Raw genomic sequence first — 21,894 nt, 5'->3', positions numbered from 1 at the left:
TTGTGGAATCGTGGAAATAATTCAATATTTTTCCGAAGTAATGTGTTCTTTGCTGTTCTCCCGGGTTCTCCATGATCTCATTTAATTGTTTTCACCTCCTTCTATCCATCATTCTCTTACTATTCTCTACTTTCCTTTCCATCTTTTTATGTCTATAAATTTAAGTGGCAAACAGCACTATGGACAAATTATGCTAGGCTGAGAGGAGACACACAACCCAATGAGTAAACCAGGGAGAGCAGTCGCTTATGGTCGCCAATGTATTTGCTACAACATGGGAGTTGATGAGGAGATGCACAGAGATATTTCATGTCCAGATATTAAAAGAGAAGATGAGAAGCAGAGGGGCAGGAGGACCTAACCAACAAAACACAAGAAGAAGAAAGCTTTCTTCAGGAACACAGAGATAGAGTTAGATGGGGAATAAGTTGGCAGCCATCATGCAAGTTACTCATACCACACCAGCATAGTCCAGGTGCTTGTTCCCGATAGCAATATTCAGACATATGTTGATCATTCTGTAACTGAGGTTTTGGGCAGTATTCTCAATTCTGACTACTTGTAATGTCTATGATTTTATGATAATCACTAATAATTTGAGGTTTTGCAAGTAGACATCAGCAAAAGGGTTCAATTTATGTGAGAGGTATTTAGCCAGGCAGAAATGAATTTACTGCGTATTTAGAACCACAATTACTCAGCCATGTTGCATACATTAAAATAAATGTAATTTTGATATGAAACAGTTGAAAACAGCGTTTGAACTAAATAAATGGACTTTATACGACTATTTTTTATTTCGGTTGCTTTCCTAATAGCAGATCAACTATAAACAGTGAAAATCAATCACTGCTTAAGTCAGTTTGTCTCACAGAACAACATTAAGGGCAGTTTTCAACCACACATATTCCCATGTCACTAATATGTTGTAGCCTGTAAAACACAGAAACGAAAAGATGGATGCATAAACTTCTTCAGACTTGCAGTTCTGTCTCACCAAGAAATAACACTTTCAAGTTCAAACATTTATTAGGTAATTTTATTAATCTCCTTTTGAAATTTATTACTAAGGAAACTCTTTTCTTCACCTGTGCAGTATAACAAGTATCACTTGGTACTCGTTTCTCTTAACATAGTCACAAGTTTAAATAAGGCAGGTGTCATGAGCAGTTCAGTTTTCTTGTACTTACAGTTAGAAGGATGATGAGTAAGAAGCAACTCTGGGTTGTTTTTTTCATTGTGGAGTCTTCCTGGAGAGACACGTTGTAGATGACCCTTCTGGGAATTAAACAACAAAAACAAAAGCAGTATTGGACTTTATCTGTCATGATAAATTCCTTGTCTTTGTGTATGAGCATCTTTTTAGACTTAGAGTGGACTCTGTGTGCATGGTTATTTGAGCACCCCCAGCCTTACACGTGCTCAAGGTTGATTTAACTGGAGGTTGGTATGCTTTAAATTTAGTGTCCTTTGTGAATCTCTGGTTCACAGATGATTGAATGACGTGGGGTACAGCTCCATGTCACTGTGTCACCAGCAGCAGATCTGGGTTAAGTCCTGGGTCTTTGCCAGCTGAGGCTACCTTTGTTGTCCTTTTTCACCTGCTTCTAACCTAATGCAGAGCTGCAGACCTATGAATAATCCAGATATTTTAAACCTGACCTACAAAACCCAGAAAGATCCAGTTTGGAGACAAGTGTAATAGCAGCTCAAAACTCATATTTATGGGGCTAGAGAAAGCCAGAGTTTGAGTAATCTCTAGCTAGGTGAACAAGCATGTGTGGCAGGAAAAGAGAAACTGGGAACAACACCGTGGGATTACACTCTCCATAATGCAGCTGGGTGGCTGGGCTGTGGATAGACACACAGCAGTGTAAGCCTCAGGCCATCGAGCATGACTGCTTCAGCACAAGTACTGGAGAGGCAGAGCATGGACACGACTCCACAAGTTTGAAAGGAACTGGATCAACAACTTTTTGGTTTCCTGTTTTTTTCCTCAGAGTGTTTTGCATCAACGCTCATCTGTCCTATCTGGGAAAAATATCCAGGGGCACAAAACAGTTGTGGGAGTTCAAGCACGCAAAGCTCTTTGCATTAACACATCACTTTAAGTTTTATTAAAATGTAAATTCTGCATTAAAGTGAGAAATGCAGCTTTTGTCAAAACACGTTGTGCCTTCTGATGTGTCACAGACCACTTGTGGTATATGTGCTGAGCAACATGTGGCTGAGATCACCTTCAGTTGCAGTAACACAGTGAGCACTCACACACCTCCATTTTTCAGACAGCTTAAAAACTAGAAGTTAGGTGTTTTCTACCCGGGCAAACAATCCTTTGAGCACCCTACACATTTGAAACCCATAAATTGAATGGGATAAAGCACAGGAACTTGAGCGCTTAGTCTAGTTGACATGTAGCGAACAACACAATCACTTGTGTAACATTTGTCTCAGCAACAACACTGTAACAGCTTTTCTCGTCTTTAAATGGTCTGGAAGGTCACCCATTTTCAGAGGGGAAATGAAATACAGTCCTCATCTAAAGCAGAAATATATAATGTCAAAATGTAATAAAGGTGTCGCACTTGCACTTCAATGTTACACATATGATCCAGTGGGATCGTTGCAATTGTGTCACTGAGATTACACAAAACATGAAGTGATTGCAAAGAGGGTTCAGAGGATTTGACTCTACTAAGAAGTAGTCTTATAATTGTCTGAATCTTGCCAGAACCATTCTGCTGTGACAGCGGTAATGCAACATGCATATGATACAGAAATAATATGTAATTACACTGTGAGCCACAAACTTGCATTAGATTATGAGTGGTAGACAACACAATTGGAGCAATAAATGGATAGCTAGATCAGAGAAAAACGCCCAGAATTTTGTTTTCTGCATGTTTTCCAGGCTCTTCCCTGCAGTCTGTATTAGTTCAAACTGACAATAAAGACTAAGGAAGAGCATATAAACAGTGGCTCTTGGACAGCTGTACAGTAAGCAGACGTACAAGCACAACACGGTGTTCATCCAGTTACGCACTGCACTGCAAGGTGTTCTACAGCATGGTGTAAAGCCAGTCTGGTGGGTGCCTCCATTCCTGTAAGCCTCCTCACTTCTGCTGCATCTGGATTTAGCATCAAGTAGGCAAATGGAGCACTTTGCCTTACAAACTGTCAACAGCTTTAAAGTACACAACAGTTTCTACAAATGGCACAGAGATTAACAAAATATTGTGACCTAGAAAGCATAAGCAAAATCAATATCAGCTGAATTTACCTGCTTTATGTCTGCTTTTCCTGCACTTTGTGCCTAGAGTGCCTGCAGCACCACGTTGGGTTACAGCTATAGATGCAGGTAAATCTAATACTCATGAGATTTTGTGAACATTTGTTATTATGTACTGAAAGAGATATTTAAAATGTTTCTTGAGCTTGTCTCTGTTAATTAAAAAAAAGCCATCTGTAAAATATTTAACACATTATTTTCGCCTGTGTGAACTAAATTGACTGCACCATATGATACTACATATGAGTAAATTAGTAAGAACTACTTCCCATGCTGAATCTTAGCTAGTCTATTTATTTCTAGTCATTTTTCTTTTAGCCAGCTGTAACCACAGGAACAGCTGACATGCCAGATAGAATCCAGCACCTTTTTTGTCTTTCTTTTTCAGAGAAGCCTTTTCCAGTGGCAAAAATGTCAAGAATTGTTGAACTACAATATTTTAACAATCAAACTGTGAAGCCGCTGACTAAGAACAGGTTTTTTTTACTTTAACCACAAGACTTGCCCATAATGTTACAGCACACTTAGGCTGGCATCAGTACTGGATCAAGGATGATGATCTCATTGACATTAAAAGGTACATGCAAATACAAAGTGTTGGTCAGTGAGCAGGGCACAAACAACAGTGAGGCAGAAAGATTCACACAGGGGGAACCCCAGGAGATGGACCCTGTCAGCCTCCAGACAGAGGAACAAACCAACACCTCCGTGGCTCTGCTCCCATCTCCAGAGATCCAGGTTCAGGTGTGACATGCCAGGCAAGCTGGGATGTGCAAAGCAGTATGTTCAAGTGCCTGCTGTTTCGGGTATTTTGTGCTGGAACAATTGCTTTTTTACACAGACACTACAGCCCAGGGTCAGTGTGCTTGCAGCTGAAGGAAAGCTGGACAGCCCAGAGCACTGGAGCTGTGCTATCAGGAACAGAGGGTGGAACCAGAAAAGAGTCTGCTCCCTGGTGCATACTCACACCATGACTCAACCACACATGGGCTTCCACAGCAGTGCCCACAGGAGGCTGTTCTCCACGCCTTCTTCTGGCTGCTCAGTACCACCCGACTTGTGCTAACTCCACAGCCACACTATAGGGCCACACTATGAAGAGGTCAGGAAATTAGTTTTCAGCTACACAGTTTTAAAATAGATTTAAATAGGGTTTTTAATTTATTTTTTTTACCATTACAGATGGAGAAACAATAATATTTCACGCTGTTTTAAGAATAGGTATTGCAGAGATTTTAAGGTATGCATGAGGTTTTCTTGAGATGATGCTTATTACAATAAACAACAGGAATTATAGAAAATGTGCTTATAGTTCTTGGGATCACCAGAGCTTATATAAGAATGATTATTATGGCAATTTAATACAGTTTTGAATTACCTAAAAATTTGTTTCATTTGTTGAAGTTCCCAAAAATTTTTAGGTGCTATGCTGGTTCCTGTTCCTATAGTATTTAGCCTTTTTCCATAAGTCCAATGATGTCCTTACTCGATATTAAGTTGGTATAACATGCTTCATGCATTTCAATTTTAGAATACCAATATTTAGGCATTAATCATAAGTAGATTGCTAAAGCCCAGTAGTTTTTCATGATTGTATTAATTCCTCAGCCCCTGTTGCTTATAATAGTTACATACAACATCCCTGTTATTTAAACTTGTGTTGTTCTTTCTTTCTTTGCAAATGTAGAATTTACGTACCTCATTATGTGTTTAATCCTGCTTTAGCTATAATACTAATACCACTGACACTGTGGGGTTAGTCGTGAAACTTATCTGAGGATGAACACAGCATCCTACTCAGTAATGACATCTCTTTTATCTCTGTCCAGATGTCTACAGGTGTAGTACTGTGATGAACAAGGCTGTGATGAACAGATGAACAGTTACCACTGCATTATCCAGAAGGTGGGAAAATCCTCCATGCACAGCCATTTGCACAAGGCCAACAAGGGAAGTCAAATTTAGTCAGAAAGAAGGGTGTAAGATGGAAGATTTAAAAGGGCAGTAGAACAACAATTCTCTGCCAAGTTCTGAAGAAAAAGAAAGGAAGAAAGGAAGGAAGAAATGAAGAAAGGAAGAAAGGAAGAAAGAAAGAAAGAAAACTGGAAAACCTTCTTTAATTATTCTGCTCTGATAAATCTGCAATGCCATGTGTCACAATACTGCCGACACACCGTTGGTTGAGGAAATTATTTTTAAAATGGTTTTCAAAATAAGATTTTGAGGAATTGTGGCTAAGTACAGAGATGTGATGCAAAAATCTCTTTCTCAGTGTGTTTATTATAGTCAGAAACTTTGAAACTTCACTTGCAACCTCCCTATTAGGCTGCAAGTTCCTTAGAGAGCTTCCTTTCCCCCCCGTGAAGCTTTCTTGGGTGACTAGATGGGTACACACCTCAAACTCCAAGGTCTCTGTGTTTTCTAACTTGGGTAAGGCCTTCAGACCCTCCCGGGGAGTACCTTGCCACTCAGCACAGAAGGCAACAACCTGCTCTGCCTGCATTAACACTAGGCTGGGAAACACCAGGCAGACACATCTGAGCAAGGCACAGGAAAGCCAGCAGATCCTGCTGCAGAGTGTTTTAGGTGTTTGGGTCCAGGGAGGAGGTTGCAGGTCTGTTTGTGTAGCCAAAAATACAGATAGTTTTGAGGAAAGTATTAAAATTATCCCCTCACTCCCAGTGGGACATTTTACCCCTGGTTTCCTAATTTAAACTACTGCTTTGGGCCAGGAATGAGCTGTACATCACACTTCTACAATCCCAGGTCTTGTGCTGACCAGCACTGTAGTTACAGCCCCATCAGGCAGAGGAAATGTCATGAGTTTAATCCCCACACCTGAGATGACAGTAGAGCCACTCCCTCCTATTTCCCCAGCACATTCTCCAGCCATTAGCCAGCAATAGCCTTGAGATGGTTTAAGTGGCACCAGGACCTTCTGGCATTTCCAGTAGAAACGGTGAGCTCTGCTCAGTTATTTCTCATATGCCAGAAAACTGGTGACCATCAGTCCCAGGCAGGGATGGGTCTCCTAACAGCCTCTAGTCAAGTGTCCAAGAAGATGAGGCAAGGCAGAAGATGTATCTATTATATCCTACTCCTGTACTCCCTATGGCTTACCTTTGCACAGTACCTCCATGTTTTGTCTAACCTTCCTTTTCATATGGGAATCCCTGAGAAATAAAAATTCCAAATTCTCTGTTTCTGGTGTTAGGCACATAAAAACATCGTGACTTTTAAAATTGCAGGTGTCTAGGACACTTGCTGCTTATCTCATTCCTTTTGGGAGTCTTGGAGACCCAAATGTTAAGTTGTGCGATGACTACTCAGTTGTCATTGTAAGAGATCACAGTTTCCATTAGATTGCCTGGTGGAGATTGTGAACTGCATCTCAAGTGTGTGCTGTTAACAAACTGAAACTATCAGCCCTGGCAAACAGGCAATTTCAGAATTACACAGAGCAAATGACCAAATAATTCTACTTTATTGATTCATTTGGATTACATGGGAGCTGCGATGCTTGATACTTAATTTTTCCATTTAAAACCAGTCAACCCAAAGGGGTCATTTTACCTTAGGTTTCCCTTTAACCAAATCCTTTGCAGTAAACTGGACAAAAATAGGAAGAAAGTAGCTACAAACTTGTCTGTATCTATTTTTAAGGTAATCACAAAGTTTTGAAAGCCCCCACATTACACATCTGAGCAGCCGATGTGATCATACACACCAAAGAGAAAATTGAAGATGGTGGATCTTAGACTGGGTGATATGACAGAGGCAAGCATTCTTTGAAAGAGCCAAAAAAAGCCAAGAAATATTCTTTGAATAAGAGTTATTTATCTAGGACTTTAAAAATATGCGAGCCAAATTATCCAGAATATTTTCAGAAAGGCTGAACATTTTATGGAATAAAAGATAGTAAAGCCTCAAAGGAGTTGGATTCCTTCCACCTGCCAGAGCGTAACTTAGGAAGGGAGTGCTGAGATATCTGGCTGAGCAGAGGGACAAATCCCATTTGTATCACATGTAGGTATGGGTGGGTGTAGTACTTCTGCATCCTCTAATGACTGTAAATCGGGGGTGATGCCTGCTAGGTATTGGCCAAAAAAACCCCAGTAGCCAAAAAAACCCCTACTTCTGCAGTCCTTAGGAAGCCATTGCTAATGCCCTTCTTGGCTATTGGACAAGGGGTTTTATGAGGTTGCAAATAAAAGCAAAGAAAATTTCAGGAAGAGACTAGAAAGGTATTTCAGGGGATTTGTTGGCCAACAAAGTTTGGAGTACTTACACAAACTGGATTGTGTAATTAGTTTCAAAAAACTTAGTTTTATATCTTCTATGAAGTATTTTAGCCCAAAATGTTAACAGGATTATGTGAAGAGTTGCACACTGAGCAATTCTGGAGCTCGGCATCTACAGGACCCTCTGTACCTTGTTGTATTTTTCTGAATTTGGCAAAATCATTCTGTTTTATGCAGAAATAGTGACTGAGGGACAAGGTTTTATGCCTCTCCACCACAGGCTCCGGTGACACAAAGAGTGGTTAAAGGAAGGGAGTTTAGAGATGGAGGAGATGGTGAGTAACAACAGCACATCTGCCCCTATATAGATCAATTTAAGCTTTTGTGGAATTGAAATTAAAAGAAAATCGACTTCTGTGCTTTGCAGTGAAAGAAGCAACACATGCAATTACACTTTTACTTCAGCCATAATGCAGTACAGAGAGTGGGTCACACTGTGACTCTGGAAAATGAGTTCATTGCCTTCTATCACTATTCAAAGGATACACTCTTGAAATAATCTCACTGTTACAAAACAATGATTGCTCACATAAGGATTATGTCAGGGTCTCAGGACCCATCAAATTATCATAGAGCAGATTGGGCTGGAAGCAACTTTTAAATACCATCTAGTCCAAACCCCCTGTGCCATGGGAAGGGGCCTTCCACTAGACCAAGTTCCTCAGGGCCCCATCCAGCCTGGTCTTGAACACTTTGGGGGATGGGGCATCCAAAATTTCTGGGCAACATGTTCCAGGGTTTCATTTCCCTCACAGTAAAAAATTATTCCTAATACACAATCAAAATCTACCTTCTTTCAGTTTAAAACCATTGATCTTTTTCTGTGACTACAGACCCTGGTAAAAAAGTTTGTCCCTGTCTTTCTTTTAAGACCCTGTTAGCTACTGAAAGGCTAAAATAGGGTGTACTTGGAGCCTTCTCTCCTCCAGGGTGAGCACCCCCAGCTCTCTCTGTCTCCATAGGAGACAGCTCCAGGCCTCTGATCATCCTCATAGCCTCCTCTGGACTCATTCTAACAGGTCCACATCCTTCTTACATTGGGGCCACCAGAGCTGGTTGCAGCACTGCAGGTGGGGTCTCACCAGAGCAAGCAGAGGGGCAGGATCACCTCCCTCAATCTAATTGTCATGATGCTTTTGACACAGCCCAGGATACTATTGTCATGTCACAATGTTCAAACTTGATGGTGAAGGCTTTAATTTTTTTATTTTTTACAATCAAATTTGAAATGCTGAAGTTAAATGCAAACCTTACATTTCTGAAGGAACACAGGATTTTACTAGCTCTGCTTTCAGTAATGGATAACAAGATAAAACCAGCAATATTTTAAAAAACTTACTAAGTGCCAGTAAATGTTACCATGTTAAAGTCAAATGTTTCCAATCTGTAGAACAAAGAAAGAAAGAAGCAGAAGAGAAACAGAAAGCTATGTAACAAAGCAGAGGGATAAAATCTATAGCAGAGCATTCATGCTATTCTGAGTGCTCAAACAGTGGGGCTAAGTGAGGCAGCTTTGGCCACTGGTCCACCATTCAACAGATGAAAGCAGCCACACTGCAGGAATGCCTAGTTCACTACTGAATGTGCCTCCAAGCAGAACACTTCCTTGCCATTTTGCTACATCATTATGAATCTCTGGTATGGCATGTCACACATTAGCACAGTATAATTTTAGCCTTTTAGGCCCAGCTGTGAAAGGTCTTTTCAAAAATGCTTGCAATTTTTGGAGGACTTTGCAGCAATGCTTGTACAACAAGCAAATATGCAATTATCTTCTCTTAGAGACAGTGCAGCTTGGACATAGCCAAAAGCTTGGGATGAATACTATCCTACTGTAAGACAAAGATTTCAAAAGAATTGCAAGCATTTATGTCAGACTCAAATCTTTCACATAGCCTGCAAAATTAAAGCAGAAATTTAGAATGATTCTCTCTATATATAATTTTTTAACAGAAAATACAGTTTTCACAGTCCTTATCACCTGCAAAATAACCTTTGTGGATAAGATTAATAATATCAGTGTAATTTACGAGGAGAATTGTGAGGGTAGAGCTAAATATACATTGCTAAAGAAAATGAACCATACTACACAGCTTCAATCAACAGTTTTGAGTCAAGGAAAAAAACATATCTGTGGTTGCCTTTTTTTAACTGGAGCAGCATCCCAACTGTACTGTACATACAGCCTAGATCTTACATACCAAACATGCCTGTTAATGTATTTAAAAATAACAAATACTTGAGTTCAGTGAAGCAAGAGTATAATGACAAGGCAGACCTGGATGGACTTTGGAAGCACACATAAAGAGTTAGGAAGAAGAAAGAAAAACTGCAGGATACGAGTTGAACGTAAGGTAATTTTTCCAATTACCAAATTCTTTCTGTATCACACTGGAAAAATCTTCATATAATTGGGTGAATGTAACCTCATATATGATCTTTGCTCTTGGATCAATACTTGTTCCAGTCAATACTTTGTTGATTCCATATATTAAGTTTTTTGTTAAAATTTTTTCTTTCAGTTGCAGCATATACCGGGAAAAAAACTAGTAATTTAATATTTATTTGCTGCCAAATCCCTCTTGGTTTTCCATTCAATCCTTCCCCAGAAAAACTCCCACTGGTCTTTTTTTTCCCCTAACCATACATTTCTATAAATTATTTGAAGCAATTGACTATTTTATGGGGTTGGCAAAAAACCAAGAAAAATAGAATTTCTTATTAAGTCAATGTTTTTATGTAAGTCATATAAAGTACGAAAAATCCTGTGAGTAGATTGTGTTAAATCAAATGCACATGACATATATTTAAAGCATTTTTTCCCACTTGGCAGAATAGCCCATGTTACAGCTGGATGTAGGTTTCAATTCTACCTCAGCAAATATGAGCCTGTGTGGAAATAATGCATTTTCCTTGAGTCTGGTTCTAATTTTATGGCAGTTTTGTTAATAATGAGTAAAAATCTTGATTTTGATTTGAGGTCAGGGTATATCATTGTTGATCTATAAGGGTTGTATCTAAGGTATTATTTTGGAGTATTTTAAATTCCTTAATAGAAGGATAGGAGTTTTGGGACATGCAAACCCTGTTGTGACACTCTCTGGAGAAGGCTTTTTATGCCTGAGGTCTCAGCTAACATTCACAGATACACCAGTTGGTTTACCTAAAGGATTTTTACCTCTGCTGACACATCTTGCTTTACCTATGCTCTTAAATTATTGTATCTACTGCAATACTGATAGTTCTGTATCACACCTACCCTACAATGAATAAAGAAGTGACCCAAAGCTGTCACTGCATTTTAAACTATTTTTACAGCTATTCTAAAGATGAAGAAAGATACAATAATGTAGTGATTAATGGGGATGTAAGGAAAGATGGATAAGTCAGTAACAATAAGATTATGTGCATCAGTTATTACAGATTATTTGAATATCACAGCTGTAGTGCTTGGGTATTGTGTTTTCCCTGTCAGGAATTATGGCACCATTGCAATAAAAAGTTAAATTGAATGCAACAGTGTAAATTTCCAGTTTCAGTTAGAGCAAAATTTACGCATTTCTCACTAAGGCATTATACATCCATTTCAGAAGTTCAACAGGGCAATTTACATACAGTAAGTTACTGTGAACTGACATTTTCCCAAGAGGTAGCTATTAGCCACTAAAAATTCTGTGGAAGGCTTCCAGAATAACATACATGAAGATATGTACTTTCAATGATAACTAGGTAGGTGAGGTTCACAGTGCTTAGGATAAAATAGAGGGTAAAATGGGTCTTGGCCAAGACCTGCAGAGAGAAGGTTAGTGTTTTCTTCATGGTTCCTCTTTTTATCTGTAAATTAGAGTGGATTCGTGAGGAATACAGATGAGGGAATGGGAATCACCTGAACAGTGAGACAAGTTATTACTGGTGTAGCTCACTCATACACTCCAAGAAAAATTGTAAAAAGCCTTGGTTCTTTGTCCTAAACATCCTTCCAGGCTTGCAGCCTGGAGTCCAGGGTTCATCCAAGTGTCCCAAAAGAACAGCTGAATCCAGATGAGACACAATGTATTTGCAGGAAAACAAGACCAGGAGATGGCTAAAATAGATGGTGGCTGAAACATGTGAATGTGCCTTGTGAGCTGAAAGGTCAGTCATTACCCGTTACCAACACTAACAATGACCTTTCAGGGACATCAGTGCCAGCCATGCAAACAGAATCTCTGGTGACATCTTCCTCTGCTTATAAATATTATTAAGCAGAAGAATTTTCATAACCACTCAGCAATACCTTCCACAGATCCTAAATACATGTGGTTATGGAGGATCAACCACTTATCACAGAAGTTTCATTGGAACCCAAGTATTCAAGTCCATGGAAAAAAGCTTTATTTTCTGACAGACTAGTAGTGGATGTAATGTTAAAAAAAAAAAAAAAAAAAAAAAAGGTGAAGCATGAGAAAGTCAGTAAAAAGCAAAACAAGCTCTTTCACCACAACCCTCCCAAACAGGAAGAGCAGAGCACAGTCTTTGGATCTGTAAGTCTTTGCATCTTTCTGCTAAGATGAGCTATCATGAATAAGTTCTTGAGAAGTTAGTGAAACTCTGCTTGTATTAAGCTCCATTTATTGAAGATCTCTTCCTATCCTGCCTTCTGAGGACAAAAATGAGAGTTCATGCTGACTCTCACAGATTACAGGGTGACATTTTGCTTTTGCTGCCCACTGTGCTGGGGGGTAAGCTCCGAGCCGGATCCTCCAAAGTGTCAAGGTTCTCACTGCCTTCAGCAGAACTGTCCTTCTGTGAGCCCTGGCTTTTTCTTCTTCCATTACACACGTTGAGTGGAGTTCTGAGACAGCACTGGGAAGTTAACATATATACCTTGAAAAGGAAAATGGCGTAACATGGGAATGATTTGTTGTCACTTACATTGGCTCCTCAGAGCCCATTAAATGGTACACTGATTTCTTTCATTAGCTTCCTGGCAATGTCACTGTCCCATTTCATATTGTTGTTATTATTTTAAAGTTCATTTATATGATTTTGTTCTCTTTTCATGTGTTATTTTGGATGTGACATTCTAGTCAGACGGATAATGTGTAGCCTAATTTTGTGCTGGACAGGGCACCATTTTGTGCTGGGGAGCAGGGCCACTCCAAAGCATCTTGTTATGCAGGGCCAGTGAGACGGGTTGTGGGTAAAGCATCGTGTGATCTGGCTCCCACCCGCTCCACTGTTAGCACTGGAAGCCTCTGGGGCCACTGCAATTCTCAAGCAAGTCAGTCAAAGTCCAATTACCATCATTTATAACATATTTCTTAAGGATGCCAAAACTAATTCCAAATGCTTCCTTATGCCAAGGTTTGCTTTCAGTAAAGTCTTAATATACACTGGCTAAAGCATGTCTTTAGAAGGGTTTTATTTTGTTGGGGCAGATGAAATGAATTTCTGGCTCCAGTACCCAAAGAATTCAGAACCAACCCCAGAATGACATCTGAAGTCGCTGAAGACAAGCCTCCAAGTTTTGAGTCAGCTGAAAATATAGAGACAATTTTCCTTTCTGAGCACATTCCAGACCCATACATGTGCCAGGGGACTGTTCTTAGTTTAGCCTATAGAGTTGGAACTTGGATGCTTATGTAACAGCTAGGCTTAGGGTTTCCCCAAATCTTCCTACCAAATCTGGCTTCAGAGACAAAGGATAATCTGGATCACAAATGGTAAAGTTAAACAAGAAAATAAATGGCTCCAGTGTAGCAGTCTATTTGTAAGTCTTTTCAAAATAAACCCCTGGAAGTAGTCTGTAATTTTAGCAAGATTTTTCCTGTTACACCATAGGCTGCCAACTTTAGTATTTATTTCACTGGCAATAAATTAAAAGACCTGAAACTTTAGACTCTCTGTGATGTTAAAAACTTCAATTATCCATCCATGATCTAAAGCTTCATGTGGAAAAATAATAGATGGTCTCTTCTATAAATTACATTGCCAGATGAAGTGCCTTTGTATGGAAAGTACTTTATATTGCAGAGAGAGGACAAAAGGGAAGCATATTTGTATGAGTACTGAGATACAGAAAAGATTTCTGATGGCTCTGGAAAGAAGTCAGAACAGTCTTTTCGACAGCAGCTACAGCTGACCTTGCTTGAAATCCTGAGTGTCTCATTGAATCCAAAGGGGGGTGTGTGGGTGCGTGTATATATGGGTGTAAGCTTCTGCAGAGGTGTATAAAATCTCAAGATGTGGGGAATTTAACACAGCCCAGCTCTTATGAGATCTGTAGAGATCATGTCTTGAGGCCTTTTGCCCCTCTAGTGTTTACTTGGCCTTCTGGCAATGGAAAGAGCTCAGGCTTTTACTTGCTTATAAGTAACTTGGAGCTTTTGCTAAAGCTTGCCAAGTATTCATCCTGATGAAGCACTTGACCTTTCTATTAAGTATGTTTTTCAGGCACCACCAATTAAAAGGCACCTAAAGAATATTTTTTTCTTAAACAATCAAAATATTTTTAGTTATGTGTGCATTTTTAATCTTCTGCACCGTACTTAGTGCTTCATCAAGGAAGTGAGAGGGCCAGCTCTGGTTTCTTAGAGTAAAATCTGGTTTTACATATTACATAGCTCACACATTACACATATACAATCAAAAATGCAATGTAAAAGCCATATATTTTATTTGTGGATGGCAAACAGCATCTGCATATTTTTTCTTCATTAAGATAAAAACATCCTTCATATTTTAATTATTGGGAATTTTTATTAATTCATTGGTTATTAGTATGTGCAAAAAATACCACTTTTGTAGCCTTATTCAGTGATCCCATTTGAGCAGGTGTTTCAGATATGTACAAGGAAAAGAAAAAGCAATGCTTTAATAGAGGAAGACATCACTGTGAAACTACAAATGAGCTCAGGAGTAGGATTTGCACTGGAAAATAAAGTCGTAGGTTTGTGTAGCTCTGTAGCCTGGATCTTACTGTGAATGGACAATCTCCTTTGGGATGGAAGGAATACAACTTTTTTGTAGAATGAGTCTTGCCAAATAAGCTGATAAATCAGCTGTGATCTTTGCTCTTCCTTTTTAATAGTACAGTTCACAGCAACAACACAAGCAGCAGAACTTGTTTTACTGTGGCTATATGTCCTAAAACTTCTTCTTCCAGGCCTTATAGTCATAGTTCTCTTCCCTATATTTAGCATTTTCCCACTACCCTTCCTTTTCCCCCTGCATTTTTTTTCCAGAAGATACTGTTTCCATCTTCTTTAAATTTAGCCATAATGCTATAATGATAGCACAGAGTTCCACAGCAAAGAATGGAAAATCTGGTGCAATATTAATTTACTTTACTTTCAGTGAATATTGTGCTAACTGCTACCCATATTGTTTCAGTAAAACACTCATATGGAATTTGTCTCAAAACTTTACCTCCCATCTAGATGACTGTATTATGTCTGCAAAATACCCAACCCTTTGTTACGGAATTAGGATAGGCTTCTGGAGCTTTGGTTACATATTTCTGCTCCAGGGATCTCACCATGACAAACTCATTCAGCTTTACTTTCCCTCTTAATGAATAGAGTTGGTAATCCAGGTTCACTTGCTATCAATCAGGAATCCCACAATCCCTTTGAAAACAGTTCAAAAGAAACAGCAAAAATACCAACTGCAAAAAACCAACCAAACAAAAATCCCCAAACCAAAACCAAAACCAACAAACCACCCAAAAACAAACAGGGAAGTTAACAACTCCACAAAAGATACTTTGGAACGTGAGTTCTGAAAGAACCACTATAGCAGGGATTAAATGCATTGCCATTGTGCAGTTCGAACAGCTGTTAAGCAAAGAATGACTCAGCCCATGCATCCATCTGGGTCAGCCTTGTCTAGGCAAAGCTTCAGAGATGCTCCCCCCAGCAGGCTGCATCTGGACACCCACTGCATCCCATCAGCAACATGCAATCACACATTGTCACACAGACGGAGGAGCTGCTGGGCAGGGGATGAGTACATGTTGGTGTGTACCTTTATGTATCTTTTAATTTACTGCAACTGGTATAACATAACAAACTTTCACTTTTTGTCGTTCCCGGGCAGTCCCAAACACATGAAACTCCACTTTTACTCCAGTGTCATCAAAATATTGGGAGTGGTCAATGACAATAACCAAATTTATGGATTTTGCTGGTTTGAAGTGTTTTAATTATGACAATCATTTTTTTCATCGATCTCCAATAATCATGCTGGTAGTAACGGGAGAGGGTGTGAAAAATCATATTGCTCCTATGATTGCTCCTTGAATTTTTACACAAAGTCTTGCCCAGCCATTCATCTCTATTGAATAATTCTACTAGATTAGCTTCCTTATTTGATATTTGAGTTAGAAAAATGGGACAAAAAAATCAAATAATGAACTAATTTCCTGACTGGCATAATATGGTTTTGTACCATTTCCTTCTTGTGTGATCTGATCTATGTCCAGTAAAACCATCTTTTGGTATAACACTCCAATGGCACTTAAGCTAATGGGCAGATCTTGAATCCTGCTCTTGGTACCACTTTTCTCAGTGGCGTCCAGATTTTGACTCAAACATTTTGATATCTGTAACTAGATCATTAACTTGGTCTTTGACCATTAGCACCACAAACCTGGCTTTACTGTCATGAGTTCTATCAGGAAAAGTAGAACATATGTGGAAAAAATAATCTGTGCATGAAACAAACTAAAAACCTTACCTTTGACATGAAAGGCAGAATAAAAGACAATACACTTATTCCATTCTGGCTGACAAACTGCAGAAGCCAGGAGAGGATTTCAAATATAAAGGAGAATCCTTGCCAAGAGCTGCTTTTACTTAATCAGAAAGGATTGGGCTAAAGGCAACACACTGACTTCCACAGGGAAATTCAGATGCATAAGTCATGGAAGATAATGATAGGAAGACAGATGCTTAGAGCTCTTGACACTAGGTCCCAGCTACTACCAGGAGTTCTGCTAACAGATACTGAACCCACTCCTTAATCTGGTAACAGATACTGAACCAGCTCCTCAATCTGATGACTCAGCCAAAAGGATGCAACACAGACTGGTAGCCTGATACTGCCAACATTCCTGTGTTCAAGAGGAAGATACAGTATTTACCTGGTTTACAGTGTGCATATTTCAAGAGATGCAGGCATAGCACACAGGAGTGCTGTATCCTATGTTAGCCTTCTGAAGTGGCTGACCCCTAGTCCACATGATGAGTGCAATCCCTTTTGATCTATGTATTCACAGACCTTCTGGAGGCAGAGCAGCAGATCAGCAGCAGCAGGCCATCTACACCCTGAACAGTTTGGCAGAAGGTGCTGTGGCTTCTGATGACCAGGAGTCACCAGAAGGCTCCTGATGACGTCTGGTGTCTCTTACCTCATGTCAATGGATGTGTATGTGTGGGCTGCTCTCTCCTATTACTGGGTGGGACACCTCCCTTCTTAAATTCTTTGCCTACCAACGGGTCAACAGCAGTGGTCAGTTGTCTATGTACCAGGGTGGAATAGCTTCAATACTATTCTGCAGGACATTTAACTGAAGACACTGTGTGCCCATGAAATAAACCCTCTGTGTTTTGTTTTGGTATAGAAAGGTGCTGCAGTCAGGGGTCCCACCTGTACCAAAGAGCTCCTGGTGAAAGACCCGAGTACATTAGGACAGTGCCAAAGCTCTGAACCCTGACCCTAGGCAATCATATTTCAGTCCCTCACTTGCAAGGAAAGTATTAATCATGTACCATAACAAAATTAGCTGTTTGAGTTCATTTAAAAATTAACTGATTTTAGATTGCATTTTTCATTTTTATGTAATTTAGGTTCTCATTTAAGTTACAAGTACCATATATATCAAGCAAATCTTACTAATATGTCCTACCTGAAAGACTAGAAAATGTTTGTTTCTATATGAGCAAATGCTGCAGGTTAAAACAGAAGACATGAAGCAAAGCTTAGATGAAAATAAAGATTCTACTTTTTACATCTCTTCTGGAACAGAGCAGTAACACTCTTTTCTCTACACTTAAAGTAATGGCTTACAGGGTCTGTTTTTTGTTTCTACCAGGTGCAGCTTATTTTAATTTCTCTCTATAGCTATTGATCAGAAAACCATCAAATTGCTCTGCTCTGGTGAAATAGTGAAGGAGATACCAGCAGATATACAAAAGACCCTAAACCCCCATTTGCCTATTAAGGGACCTTGGAATTATGTTATGAAACTTCTGTTTGGATGTGTTGAAAATCAATGACCTGTATGTGGTGCTGTAATTTGAACTGTCATTACACCGCATTTGCATTTCAACTTCTTTTTTCAAAGGAAAGACAATGAAGTGATGATATTATTTTGGAGCTGGTCTTGGTGCTGGATACTCAGCAATGCATAGATCCTTCTTAGGAAAACTCACCAGTGCTCCATCTTTGTTTAACACTGGGTCCCTTTTCAAACAGCTGCAGAGACAGTTCCTTGGAAAAAATGCTTATTTTGTAGTACTCATTTTTTTGGAAGATCAGGACTGTGACTTTTCAGGCAGCAAGTCTGTATCTTTCTGTTTGCACAGGACTTAACCATTGCAAAAAAAGTGATACAGTCAGCACTGCGTACAATAGGGTCTCACTGGGAACTCTTGTGCCAGGATAGAGGCCAGTGGTTCAAGTAGATGTTTATAGATAAATAAATATCTCATAGGAAATTTTAATTACAGAAGTAACAGTTTTGGGAAAGATCGTTTGGCAACTTCATTTTTAACATCAGGTTCTTCAGTGTGGGTCTTTAAACATTGTATTGCAGCATTTATAACAAATCAACATTTCGAGCCAGCGAGATACAGACTGTGAGACATAAAATATCTGAAATAGGCAAAGTTTTCTGGGACAAATTGTTGTTCAGCTTATTTTCATATGAACCAATATACTCAATTAAACTGATTTTACCCAAAAAATATTTTTAAGTAGCTTAATTTTTGAGTGTGGCTTCAAGGCTTAATTCCAGGACTAAGTCATTATTAATATTATATACTGCTGATTAAATAGGAATGAACATCTAGCCCATAAATGTAAATTAAATGTAACAACTGTTTAATCACTATCAATTTTGAAGTAGTAAGAAGTATTTTTTCTAATTTAACTTTGGCCTTACTTTGGGCCAATGGTACTGTTCAAACAAAGTCAACATTTGGTATTGATTTCAATGAAAAGGAGTTCGAAGGAGACAGAGGAAAAGAACACTGCTGCAAAGAGAAGGGCAGGCTCCCGCAGAGAGCAAAGCTGACAGAAAGACAAACCTCTTTACTCATCATGGATTTCTAGCTCAAACATCCTCCCTGATAATTGCAATTCTGAGCTGGGGCACACAGCACTGTCCACACAACCATGCCTTGCTTGAATCAAATTAAATAATGAGGGCTTAGAAATAAGTTCACTGCCCTGCTTAATTACAAGTTTTATAAAATTTAACAAAACCTCCATACAGACTTGTTACTACCACACTGTAACAGAACTTTTCTGCTCCAATCTCCTTCCACAGGCTGCACAAGTTGAAGTTCCAAAAAAAGCTCAACAGATGTTCTAAAGCCAAAAGAGATTTTCAATTCCACAGTTTGCTAAAATCATGGGATAAGCTGCTTCCAGGTATGCAGGTTCTGAGTCTATATGAATATAAGTCTGTATGACACCAAAGTTAGCTGTCAGACATGGAAATAAATTTTTGTTCTGAAGAGACAGAATGAAAAACCCTGTGAATTGTGACACTGTAATACCAAAAAGAACAGTCATGATTTCTAATGCCACCACAGAAGATAAGCTGTTTCTTTTTGCTTTCCTTCATACAAATTAAGGACTTTTTTTCACTTTACCATCTATGACTTGAACAGGACATTGCACCTTACTTGAAGATAAGTTAGCAAAAAATAATGGAAAACCCCCCCTAACCAGACTTAAGATTGAAAAAAAGTACTAAAATGGGAATGAGGTAGCGTAAAGATTAATGCAATTCTCTACTGATAAAGTCACATCAGATAATAGCATCAAACACACTCTATTGGTACTGGTAGTTAAAGCAATTTCACCTGAGCATTCTAAATTCATATGTATGAACTATTGTTTCTGCCTTCAGGCTTATTTTTTATTGAAACCATGCAAAATTTATATATTCCATTGAAAAAAGGATTATTTTCATACTTGAAGTAAACATAACAACAACTGCACTTTCAAAAAACAGCCTGGCAAAAACAGTCAGACAGAGATATACATCTTGGTTACATACAGCAGCCTACCTAGAGATTCTAGTCGCTAAACACATTTGAGGAATTAAACAATTGAAATTTGCGTCACTATAACACTATTTAGGGACTTCCAGAGATAAACATTTGCTTTGTGATGCATAAGAATACATCAGGCAGCTCTTGTGCAATTATTACAAAAATTGCACTCTTGCAGAAAATACACAGGATTCAAGTACGATAAGAACAATAGTTCTTTGAAGTTATGAATGCTGACAGGAGAATGCCTTCTCCGCTCTGGTGACAGGTATTTCACACCGAAGAATATGCCATTCTCCTTTCCCCACAGATCAAGTCATGCATACATTTTTTTTTACAAAATTTAAAAAAAGGCCACTCCAGCAGTGTGCCATACTGTTATCACAAACTGGTACACCCAAGGAGAGCAAACTTTAAAAACAAGTGTCATAATGGCATCTGCAAATTTCCTTTTCAATTCATGTTTTCTACAGTGTTTTCTCACCTTTCCTTTTGTCTGTATGTGTCATGTAAGATCTGTATATGCTACCATCCTTGATGCCGTTAGAGAGCCAATGGTATGAAGAGGGGCCTAGAGCCTAGATGTATAATATTCTGTATTCAGGAAAGAGCTATGTGGGGAAACTTAATACTCTCTCAAGCACAGTAAATGTCCTTGACTAGCACTGCCATAAATTACCACTCAAACATTTAATTCTCATTTATTTTATGTCAGAATGAGGGGAAACAGTTAAGGCCTACAGTGTCTTTGGCATCTGCAGATTTAGAAATTAATGTCAAGACAAGCGTAACCCCCTCTTTAAGCATGCACAGAACTGAAGCAAGGCAATATTTGGCAGCCTAAGACCTGAATTGCAGCTTTCTGTACTCTGTGGAGAAGTGTTAACAGTTTTTCATATAAAAACAAGAACAGTTTCTCCTTCATTATCTGAGCCACAATGAAATATGAAAGGAATTTGCAGTCTTGGGATGGAGCATGCAAACCATATGTAGCCTTCATAATGCAACAGCCTGAAAGTTTTCACAATTCTTTGTACACAAAGAAAGCAATAGGCTACTTCAGGATAGGATATTGGGGCACAGTTCTAGCTAGAGGTTTTGACCGCAGAAGGAATAATGTTGGGAAGGTAGTATTTTTGTACATTTACAAGGACATTTGTTCAAAAATAAGGGACAGGATACAAAGAGTCATGAATTTTGACAACAAACCTAAAACTAAGACCAGAGAATACTGAAATAATCATTAATAATCAGCTCTTGATTAACTAGACATCTGTTACAAATAACATTTCTATATTTTATGCAATGTAAGGAATACTTGCAAAATCTGTTTTCTGTCCCTCCTTGAAAAAAATATTCCAGCATACTCTTTAGAAGTAGTGAATGTCCTGGTTTTATTTGATTTAATCTTCTCACACTATACAAAACCTTATTTTTGTTTGATAAGACTGGAAAAGGCACAGGGAAAGACTGTGAAAAGAGATTTTTTCTAATCTGAGAGGAAAGGATCCAGTTTACATTATGCTTACAGGCGTTCTGGTGAAGATTACAGAGCAAGGCACAGACATCAGCAAGAATCTTGCCCTTTTGGACACAATATGAACAAAATCAGCATATGTCTTCAGCTGTTTTCCTGGAGGATAGCAACTATTGCTTCCTCTGAAACAACTACTGCTGGTAAAGGGGGCAGACAAGCCACCAGAGCAGTGGAAACATGGATCTGAGCTAGTGCAGCAGAGTATGAATTACTAATCTTGATACAAATTGTTTGTCTCCTTTGCGTGGACTATATGAGAATGACTCAATATGTAACATACAGTCCTTCTACTGCTGGCAAGAGAAATAATGGCCCAGATCACCTGCATCACTTTATACATGGAGGAAAACAGGATACACATCATAAGGGCCCTCAAGCACAAGAAGATAATCCAGTACTTTTGGGGACCAACCGAGTATCTTCTCCTTTTCCTCACCTAGAAAAATTGCCTCCTGACCTGGTTTCATCCCACATCATGTGATCAAGAAGACGCAAGCGAGT

At 39.0% G+C, this 21,894-nt stretch overlaps 1 protein-coding gene across 1 annotated transcript in view; it reads right to left on the bottom strand.

The window, feature by feature from the left end:
• Positions 1-21,894, bottom strand: part of CALCR (calcitonin receptor) — a 157,062-nt gene that overhangs the window by 67,622 nt on the left and 67,546 nt on the right. Inside the window, exon 2 of the mRNA XM_042043861.1 lies at positions 1,191-1,278. Within this exon, the coding sequence (XP_041899795.1) occupies positions 1,191-1,238 (48 nt within the window). The 5' untranslated portion in view covers positions 1,239-1,278. The remainder of the gene's footprint in view (positions 1-1,190; positions 1,279-21,894) is intronic.

This window comes from Corvus kubaryi, unplaced genomic scaffold (genome assembly GCF_017639235.1).
Source record: "Corvus kubaryi isolate FWS band 111438036 unplaced genomic scaffold, C.kubaryi_AGA036_p1.0 37398, whole genome shotgun sequence".
NCBI classification, from domain to species: Eukaryota; Metazoa; Chordata; class Aves; order Passeriformes; family Corvidae; genus Corvus; species Corvus kubaryi.
Note: the sequence above shows the minus strand (reverse complement) of the source record. Positions and strands in the feature narration are given on the sequence as shown.